This window comes from Tubulanus polymorphus, chromosome 9 (genome assembly GCF_964204645.1).
Source record: "Tubulanus polymorphus chromosome 9, tnTubPoly1.2, whole genome shotgun sequence".
NCBI classification, from domain to species: domain Eukaryota; kingdom Metazoa; phylum Nemertea; class Palaeonemertea; order Tubulaniformes; family Tubulanidae; genus Tubulanus; species Tubulanus polymorphus.
In genome coordinates, this window is record NC_134033.1 from 15,285,258 (window position 1) to 15,296,486 (window position 11,229).

At 40.8% G+C, this 11,229-nt stretch overlaps 1 protein-coding gene across 1 annotated transcript; it reads left to right on the forward strand.

Annotated features, from left to right (window-relative positions):
- Nucleotides 1–6,233: 6,233 nt before the first annotated feature.
- Nucleotides 6,234–10,403, forward strand: LOC141911046 (transcription factor Sox-14-like). The gene has a single exon (XM_074801995.1). The coding sequence runs from the start codon at nucleotides 6,314–6,316 to the stop codon at nucleotides 7,196–7,198; it is 885 nt and encodes a 294-aa protein (XP_074658096.1). The 5' UTR covers nucleotides 6,234–6,313; the 3' UTR covers nucleotides 7,199–10,403.
- Nucleotides 10,404–11,229: the final 826 nt, after the last annotated feature.

Here is an 11,229-nt window from a genome sequence, read left to right on the forward strand (position 1 = left end):
GAGAAGTTTTAGCGATTTACTTTCTTTGTGAAATCGCGTCATCTATGAAATAGAAAAGTGATGAGTTCCACAGGGTGCAGCGGGTCTCCCTAGTGTTCCACAGGGTGCAGCTGATCTCCCTGGTGTTCCACAGGGTGCAGCGGGTCTCCCTAGTGTTCCACAGGGTGCAGCTGATCTCCCTGGTGTTCCACAGGGTGCAGCGGGTCTTCCTGGTGTTCCACAGGGTGCAGCTGATCTCCCTGGTGTTCCACAGGGTGCAGCTGATCTCCCTGGTGTTCCACAGGGTGCAGCGGGTCTCCCTAGTGTTCCACAGGGTGCAGCGGGTCTCCCTAGTGTTCCACAGGGTGCAGCGGGTCTCCCTAGTGTTCCACAGGGTGCAGCTGATCTCCCTGGTGTTCCACAGGGTGCAGCGGGTCTCCCTAGTGTTCCACAGGGTGCAGCGGGTCTCCCTGGTGTTCCACAGGGTGCAGCGGGTCTCCCTGGTGTTCCACAGGGTGCAACTGATCTCCCTGGTGTTCCACAGGGTGCAGCGGGTCTCCCTGGTGTTCCACAGAGTGCAGCGGGTCTCCCTGGTGTTCCACAGGGTGCAGCGGGTCTCCCTGGTGTTCCACAGGGTGCAACTGATCTCCCTTGTGTTCTGCAGGGTGCAGAGCATCTCTCTGGTGTTCCGCAGGGTGCAGCGGGTCTCCCAAGTGTTCCACAGTGGTTCGGGTCTTATTTGCCTCAGAATCCAGTTCTACAATTGCTATAGAACAACTGGGCCCATAATAAGATGTATAATTGATCACACAACAGCAAACTGGATTTAAACTTGACAGAATTCAGGTAGAAATTAAACTATCTCGAGACTGATGATGAATTTTTGAATAATTTATCACATATCGGACATTATCTAAAACTAATCATTATCCAACTGTTTCTAAAACCGGGTATTAGTTTACAAACAGCGCCTATTGTGCAACGTATCGAAAGCGTTGTCCATTATTCAAACGTGATAATATCTATTGCACCATGACCGATAACGCGCAACAATGCGTTGAATTATCCGTTTGTCTTCGTATGTGTGCAGATACGCGGCTTAGTGGGTGGTTTACCGGGTCGATAATATCGATCGAACGATTTTATGAAATGAAATGAACAATATCTATAGATTCATAATGTAGATACATAAAGAGTATTGAGAATTTGTTGCTGATGTGTTTAGAACTAATAAAAATTGAATGAAATATCATCGGGACGTTTACGTCGTTATGGTGTTCATTGTTGGGGCGCGCGTGCGTGAAAAATCGATAAATATACAAAATGGCCGAACTTTAATAGCATCGATCCCCAAACTCAGCGTGAAGGCACAACAGCGATATTTAATTAAACCATATGGCCGATAGAATACGATTTTGTGCGCCTTAAAATGGTTATCGATGCCGTGGGGTTTAGGTATATAGGTAACTATAATAAGTGATGTATACAAAGTTATACCCGCTGGGATTTGAAATGGATTTCGTATCTCCTGTTCATAGAAATAACCGGTTTGTCCGCTTAACCGATGAACCGGGTAACAATGGGCTAATCAAGCCGTCAAAGGTAGTGATAATATCTTAGATATCCTGAAAGTATCGTTTGTGCAAAAAGACCGTTTAGTACTGAAGACGATATGAAAGAAATCAAGAACTCAGATATAAAAATTGTCGGAAATATTTCCTAGAGCAGTTTATTCAACGTCATTTATTCGACCTGGAATACATTTGTTCGAAATCGCCATTTTTTCCGGAGTACATGAAATACGGCCTGGAGCCGCGAAATCTATTCGCACCCGTATTCGGTCTGACGAATACTAGATGCCAACAATTAATGTCGTTAATTTAAATGTATTTATCTTAACGTCTCGTTTTGTATGCAAATCATAAGTATCGACGACGGCTGTGCAGGTCCCGAGGCGATCGTTAGCTGGGAATTTCCCAGAACACTCGTCTCTCCAAAGTTAACAACAGTCGTTGAAAATACCGCCCGGATAAAATTGTCTTGTATTACTGCGTCTTGTTTCAAGGGATTTTCGTCTCTTTTTAACTTTTGCAAGAAGACAAGATAAATTGAATTGAAGTTTGGATGTCTAGATTGTTATTCCTTTTTGCTTTGATATTCAGGATCCAGTTCACTGAAGTTATTTGACTCAGACTCATTGGAAATGAACTCAGAGTTAACTCTAACTCACAATTATGGAACTGTTCTGTCCATGTTACAAATGAGTTAAGATCTCTTAAACTCTTGAGTCATATCTTACCAATCGAGAACGTTGGAACTGGTTCCTGGATCCAGTTTCGAAGTTGTGAGTCAAGTGCGCGATCACAGGAGCGTTTTTGGCCCGTGCCAAACTTGGCCAGAAACAACTGTTCACACGGGTGCCAAATGGGCCCGCGTCTGTCTGGCCCGAGCCAAACGTTACCCGACTAGAAGAGTCAGACCAGGGCCGAGCCAAATTTTAGCACGGGTCAAATTAATGCTTTTGAATTGCAACTGATTCTGGAAATCATGACTCACTTCGCTTTGCTTAAGCATTGTTTAGTATCAAGTGAAAGGTTTACGTATGAGTGCGCCCTCTAATTAGGGAATGGACCAAATTTCACCCGAGCCTGATCCGTGCCAATTCGGCACGGGCCAAATCGTCTCCGTGTGATCGCGGATTAAGTCAAGAATCATATCGATGTCTGTGGTACGTCATATTATAAGGCGCCTCTTGATTCTATAAATCTTAATCGTCGTTAATTGTGTCTACCATAAAACGTCAGCTCTACCGTTATTAGTGACTCTTGTATTTAGTAAAATCATCAGGCGTGAATTTAAACGCATTTTTACTCATCTGCCCTCGTCGCCGAATAGTCGTATCGCGCCGAATCCCTCCGCGTTTCGGGCTATCGATAAACAAAAAAAAACGGTTCGATATATAAATATGGAAACAAACGCCGATAGTAAAACGCAGTGTAAAGAGACACACGTGCGCTAATGACTGGTAGTCATTGTTCGTCCCCAGATAACAATTCATTCAGTAAATACGAATAGTTCTACTGATGACAAGGGTCGCATGAAAGATGCGCATGATGTAATTTGAGTCTCCTTTCGGCTGCTAGCAATGCTGCTTATGCTGCTGCTGCTGCTACTAGTGATGCTGCTGATGCTGCTGCTGCTGTTTTATCTTCTATTTAATTAATTAGACAACAGTGTCGAAACCCTTTGAGAGATCATCACAACTTGACGCTTTTTAGCAGAGCACGTGTTCAAAAACTATCATTTGACTTTTACAATTAGTACCTTTGTACAATACCATGGTACATGGTACATGGTACATGGGCCAATGTACAATACCATGGTACATGGGTCAATGTACAATAACATGGTACATGGTACATGGGTCAATGTACAATACCATGGTACATGGTACATGGGTCAATGTACAATACCATGGTACATGGGTCAATGTACAATACCATGGTACATGGGTCAATGTACAATACCAAGGTACATGGTACATGGGTCAATTTACAATACCATGGTACATGGGTCAATGTACAATAACATGGTACATGAACCAGGTGACCAGTGTACAATACCATGGTGCATAGTACATGGTCAATGTACAATCATGGTACATGCGCCAGTTGACCAATGTCATCTATACCATGGGTCAGTGTTCAATGTACAATACCATGGTACATGCGCCAGTTGACCAATGTCATCTATACCATGGGTCAGTGTTCAATGTACAATACCATGGTACATGCGCCAGTTGACCAATGTCATCTATACAATGGGTCAGTGTTCAATGTACAATACCATGGTACATGCGCCAGTTGACCAATCCCATCTACCATGGGTCAGTGTTCAATGTACAATACCATGGTACATGAGCCAGTTGACCAATGTACAATGGTACATGTGCAGTTGAAAATACCATACAATACCACATGGTACAGGTACCTATTCGACCAGATTGTTAGTGATTTAGATTGACTTAGAGCAAGTATAGACCGGGAGCCTGTTACTCAAAAACCTGTTAAAGATGACCGACGGATAACCGATTGTAAAGATGAATTTTTAGTCGTCACAATACGTATATGTCAACTTTTCACTGGTTACTCCAACAACCTTCGAACAACCACTGTAGCCACAGTTAGTCCACATTTTAGTCCACAGTTTCGGCATGGACTATAAAACTAATTAATAATTGAATTGATATAACGGTGGTTTTTGTTTTAATAACCCCTATTACAGTTACAGAAATCATTTATTCATTTTTTTAATTCATTGTTCAGAACTTGACGCGGAACCAGTAAAGCCTCGTCACACAGTTTAAATAGTATTGCTATAAACAAGCAAAGTATATAGAAAATGCGCAGCTGAATAACTTGTATAGAAGTTGAAATAATAGAATATCAAATAATGCCGCATAGAATTCACTCTCACTTCACAGCGATTCTCACAATGTTGATTTTACTTTCATTTCGTGTAATCAGATACCCATCGGGTTTTTTTTTTTCTATATACAGTACACAGGACTGCATTTATTTACCCGATATTTCACGTGTGTTTTGAGAGCGACGGAGCTTTTAACTGTTCACAAACCCGCTTGTATATTGAAGTGGGCGATATATTTTAAATATCTACAAAAGCTCCACTTACGCGATGAATGTGCACTTAGCAGTCCGCCGTGGTTAAGACCTTTCCGACAAAACCAAACTCAACAACGTGTCACCAATTTCCCGATAAAAAAGAGTCCGCATTGCCGTTCAGAAATTCGAATATTCAAACGAAACGGTCGCCATTGTCGTTCCGACGGTTGGCCATTGTTGCCGCGCGCGCGCTGGCGATCGATAATATAACTTATTTCGAGTAGCTACGAATAATTAGCGGTAATATTTAGTAAAACAAATGTTTTCAATTACGCCAATACACCGGTAAAACTGTCTTTATCAATTATTAACGTAGCTTCCTGCATTCGAGTGGCGACGCTTGAAAGATGTCCAATATTCGCGATTCTTTAAGCGTTTGAAATTTTAATGGTTTGAAAACCGACGAAACGTTCGGAAACTCGGGTTAAATTGTCTACTAGAACAACGAGTTCAATAGTGCTTTATAGACGTACAATGGGGGGCTTTTTAGTGGTTTTTTCATAAATGAGCAATTGCTCGATAAACACGAGTACCGCCGCCGCGGCGTTCACTGTATATTATACACCTTGTAATATCATGTACCGGGACAATTTATTCTGGCGTCGCGTCTAAAAGCGTACGAACTTCCCGAGAATATGACAACACAGTGAATTATACCGGGAACTTATATATACCGGTTGGTAATTGATATCCGAACCTGTATAGAGGGAGGGGGAAGGGGTGAGGGGGTGAGGGGGGTACTAAATTGACTGGTTTTCAAGTTAGAAAACGTTAGAACAATCGAGTTTATTTGAAAATGATTCGTTACGCTCTTTTGCGAGTTAATCGTATGCAAATGATATGCATATTTTGGCAAGGTGGACAAAAAAGGCTCCGAAGAAGTCTTTGATTTAGCGAAAGGAAACCGTTTTTTCTCCCAACTTTAGAAGTAGTTCAATATCGAATCTATTTGAAAATGCGTAACGTTTTTTACGAGTTAATCATATGCAAATGATATGCACATTTTTGGATAACTTTCCAAATAAGGCTTTAAATCTCAGAACTATCGTAAGGGACCGTTTTTCTCTAAATGTCGAAATAGATAAGCCCTCCAGTAAGCTGTACGCTGCTACCATCTGGCGACTGGTATTAGAACGATTCCACAATCCATCTGTGATTATTAAACTCTCCCTGGTTTCTCTGTCATTACTAACCAAAAACGAAAATAACAAAAATGTAAATAAATTCCAAACAACTCTCCGAACACACGATCTCACCTGACTCGAAAACAGTATCGGTTACTAACAATATTTACAGATATCGTTAATAACCCCCACGTGCCGGCGTCGGCTTCTGTTTGACAATCACACAAACGCACGCACGCTGGTTGCGTTCATCGAAATGGGCGTGGCTTCGTACACAGCCGTATTGTAAACGTAATAAAGCCGTCCATACACAGACGAACAGTGACAACAAACGACCGGTGATTGGTGAATATTGTCAACACGTTCGTTCACAGACGCCTACCCCGCCGATATTGTATACATAAAACACACGTGCGTGAGAAATCAGTCTCCAATCAGTTCAGTTTCGTAACGCAGATCAGATCGTCAGGATATTTCTCTCGCCTGCTATTTGTGTGTGGAATTTCGTGTATATTCGCTTATAGAAAGATGTCGACGCCGACGCCTCCGATATCGATGTCTTCACCTCCCGGAATGAGCGCCGTTGTCGGCGGCCCGAAAAGTATCAGCCCGTCGGGCGTTATGGGCAACGTTTCCGCAGCCGCTGCTGCCGGTAGCGACCACGTAAAACGCCCTATGAACGCGTTCATGGTCTGGTCGCGCGGGCAACGACGTAAAATGGCTCAGGAAAATCCGAAAATGCACAATTCGGAAATCAGCAAACGTCTGGGCGCCGAATGGAAACTGTTGTCCGAAGAGGAGAAACGTCCGTTCATCGACGAAGCGAAACGGCTACGCGCGCTTCATATGAAGGAACATCCCGACTACAAATACCGACCGCGACGTAAACCGAAAAATCTACTGAAAAAAGACAAATACGCGTTTCCGATACCGGTATTTCCCGGTATGGGCGGCATGCCCGGAATGGCGCCCGGACTTGGTTTAGGAGCGTTCCCGCCGCTATCAGCCGCCTCGGCGTTGGACAGTTACACATCTATGACGGAGAAGGCCCGAGCCGCATTTTTGCCTCCGTCGACGCATTCGCTATACCCTCATTTATCGGATGCTACCAACAAACTTGGCGAATCACAATTTCGACCATCGGATATACCGACTAGTTTATACAGTAACATGTACAGTTCGTCAGCGGCGGCAATGAGCGCTCTGAGCGCTAGTATGGCGGCCAGCGCCAGCCTACCACCGTCCGCCCATAACCCTACAGGACTACCGGGACAGTATTTGGTACCGTGTTGCCCGCCGGGCGCGTACATGCCCTCGGCGGCCATGTCGGCGGCGGCCCAGGACTTACATCGTCCGTTAACGTACGTGTTAGTGAAACCGGAGGATCATTACCGGCATCATTCCAGTCTATAGAGCACGGGTTCGAGGCATACTTTGTTTTACTGTAAATAGACCGTTCTTTAAAGAGAAAAGTATGAATATTTTTGTTACCGCGATTAAGATTCAGTGTACGTAGTTTATCATCAATTTTGTGATTTTGTGTGGTGGTGATTTCCGAGCGAGTGAAGCGAAAAAAATCATTCAGATTAAAAAAACAAATAAACAAAACTATTTCAGGTTGAGCGAATGGACATGACGTGCGCGCATTATGTTTGACTTCGGACAATCGAGTATCGGTGACATCTGCAGCCGATGGGACGAGTTTGCGTCGCACGCGTCCGTTTAAAAATATGCGACAAGTCTCAATTATCGACGTGCTTCATTGTTCTCATCATAATCGAGACAATGACTGCGAATGACGACAGATCGGTCAACAATGCCGGGGAAACAATAGCAGCGCGCGCCTGTTGAATACGCGGGTCAACAATGCATCGACGTTTGAACTTATCGACTGGAAACATTTCAACAATGCGAAAACGCTGTAATTCTAATTACGACAAACAATTCGGGTTTTAAACGTTTTCGACGACGACGAACGCCAACAACGAAGTCCGTTATGCGTCCCGTAGATCGCAACAATAGGTCGTCAAGGTAATGGTTGATATGGGGGTTAATTGTTGTAATTATGATCGTGCTGATTGGTTTAAATTGATTGTGTTCATCGTATCGTCACAGCAGGTTTGTTTGAGGGATTAAAGAACTGACTATATTGTTTAAACAACCTAAGCTAATATACATAATACGTTACATTCTAACGGGTTCATTTTTAAAATTCTGTACGAGGCTTTTTTATAGCAGAATCAGCACTTGAAATATCGACTCGGCGAACCAATTATTTGCTAACTAGATTAATATAGAATGATTGTGTGAGTTTTATTTCATTCTGAATATAGTTCCACAGTTGTGTGGACTGTATTTGACTCTGAACTCAGTTCCACAGTTGCGTGGGTTTAATTTGACTCGGGACACAGTTCCACAGTTGCCTGGGGTTCGATTTGACTCTGGATCCAGTTCTACAGTTGTGTGGGTTTAGTTTGACTATGGACACAGTTCCACAGTTGCCTGGGGTTCGATTTGACTCTGGATCCAGTTCTACAGTTGTGTGGGTTTAGTTTGACTATGGACACAGTTCCACAGTTGTGTGGGGTTCGATTTGACTCTGGATCCATTTCTATAAATAGTTCCAACCGTTCAGTTATTTCTGTCTGCATGAAAAATAATTAAATCGCTTTATTTGAGCGCAGAGTAAATTTGATTGAGTACCAGTACAACTGTCTGTTTGGTGTTACTGGATCCTAAAAACTAAATTCTCAGTTTTATATCATTTCTATCATGTTGATTCTATTTTCAAATCAAGTTCTCCAACAAAAAACAAAAGTGTTACGAATTCAGAAACAATTCAGAAACATCGAATAACTATGATATATTTGCCTGACGATAAAGTACGCGGCTAGGGTTTAAAAGGGTCAGACACATACAGCAAGTTACTCATTCAACGCGCTTACAAAATGAAATTCTCAAGTACGTGTATATCATTATTCTAAAAGGCAACTTGATGATGCCAAATATGATGTCGACAAAAACCTCTTTGTCCCTAGCTATCAAACACCTGGATCCTATTCAGTATAATACTATATAAAGTATTTGTTATTTACCCTTAGATACAGATACAGTTCATTGTGATAGTTCTAGGGGATGGTGGAGCGGGCACTACTATGTTTGTAAAGAAGTATCGGCCAGTATGGGCGTTCATTCAGACATTCGTTTTAAACTGTTCTCAAATAGTGTTATCAATTGTTTGCGCAGTTGGATTTGAAAGAAACGCATTTTAACTTCCTTTGACTCAGTTGAACGGGGTTAAACAAGGCGGCTGTATAAACCTATTGTTGTTTTATTTTGCTAAATAGATTTCCCCATTCTTTTGGTTATCACCTTATCGGCCGGTTATTTTAAAGATACCATCTTACAATGGGATTGAGAATTAGGTTGGCTCCGGGCATTAACCCTTTCCCCTCTGCAAGCGTACTTCCTCATCAGTGAAATATATGAAATATCTAACGATGACCGACGAAATTGTATCAAATCAAAGACTTTTAGAATCCATGATTAAAACAATGATTTCCTCAAAGCCTTCGATACCAAATGATAAAATCAATGATTTTCCGATAGCCTTTGATAATCTGTAAGTGTTCGCTAGATTCTTCAATCAATTTTTCGCCTCACCTGTAATTTTACGATTCCAAGATCAAATGACGATGAAACCTTATTTTCTTTTCACTTTTTCACATTTCTTGATTATGAGTAGAAAAAAAGAAAAAATTGTTTCAAAAACTACGTAATTATTTTTTTACACTTATTATTGTCGAAAAAATTAATGTGCTTTGTTCCAATTATGAATGTAATTAGTTGACGATTATTTAAATTATAACTATAAATTGATCATAATTATAATGATAAAATAGTTATGATTAGAATAACAATTCTGATTATTTTTATAATTATTATTATCATTATGACTATTAATTAGTCAGAAACGTTGACACGAATTCACCTGATGAATTTGAGTAATTATAATTTTTGTGCCAATTTTTAGTTTTAGAATACTTTAATGATTAATTAAAAGTTTATATATTTAAGTATATTAATTAAGTAAATTCGATTATTCGTAAATAAATTAAAAGAAAAAAAATGTATCGATAGTGTATAGGGGCCTATAATATAGATATGTATAGTTAGAATTTGGATCATTGACTGGTGCCGCCATTTTGAGCTGCAACAATGTAATTAGTTTAGACTGGTCTCCACAGCTGCGAGACCAAACGTTTATTGTTTCACACTTATAGTCTGTGCTATCATCATATTTTTTTCAATTGAACACAAATATCATATTTTCGAATTCATACAATGTAACGGTTGTTATGAACTAATCGATTATGTAATTCAAATACGTTAAGTGTTATTGGATTTGAATTTCAAACGTAACGGAAAATAATCGATTCCGTAACTGAATTTGACAACAGAAATTGCAATGAATTTCTGCACTATCAGACGAGTCTACCTACGGGAAGTAATTAACGATTTAACTCATTGATTAATTGATATTTGTATAATTAATATGTATAGTAATCTAGAATGTACTTCGACTTGAACAACGACCTCTGTTGTCTGATGAACGAATTTACAGATTTGTTTCTTTTTTTAAATGTAACAGATATCGCTATTGTTGAAAAAATTAATTTGTCGTTTTTCAAGAAAAGAATAATGAATAATTTCAAAACATATTTTTAACTCTTCTCGAATGTTCTTTTTGTGCATATTTTCTGCCGCGAGATGGCTGTCGCCATGTTGACTTATGACACGGAGAGACTTTTAATTCTGTGTAACACGAGACTGGCCAACAGTGGACTTCATCAGCAACTCAGAATTAAGGTTCGAGTCCCACACCATCCTCGATTTTACCCTGCCTCATTTTATCCTGAAAAGACCCAGAAGCCAAACCAAATCTGAAACTGTGCTCTGATTCCTTGTTAATCTATCACATTCTACGATTACCTACTACCTTGTCGAGGATCACCCGGTGATAGTTCTAAGTTGTACCCTGGCATGTGAGGAGTTTCGAGCCACTGGACTCCATGAGAATTTCAAGGAGTTGTACCCGGCAGGTAAGTATAAGTGAGGAAATGTACAAAACCGTTTTAGACAAGAGAAATGGGGTACCAGCGGTGCTCACCAGATGGCGCAACAATACACTGACTAATTCGTAATGAAAATCATTTTCAATGAAATTTGAACTTGATTTTTTGACATCTAGAACAAGTCACAGAATAGATAGATATAACCGAAAATTGAATATGCTTTACAAGTACAATGAATGTAGAGTGTTGAAAAATGGAAACAAATATAGCCGCAAAGCAGCGATGATGGGTTTTCTGCCCAAATGAATTTGTGAAAAAGGTTTTCAACTGAAACAATGGGCTACTGTGAGAAGCGAGGGTTATCTGATG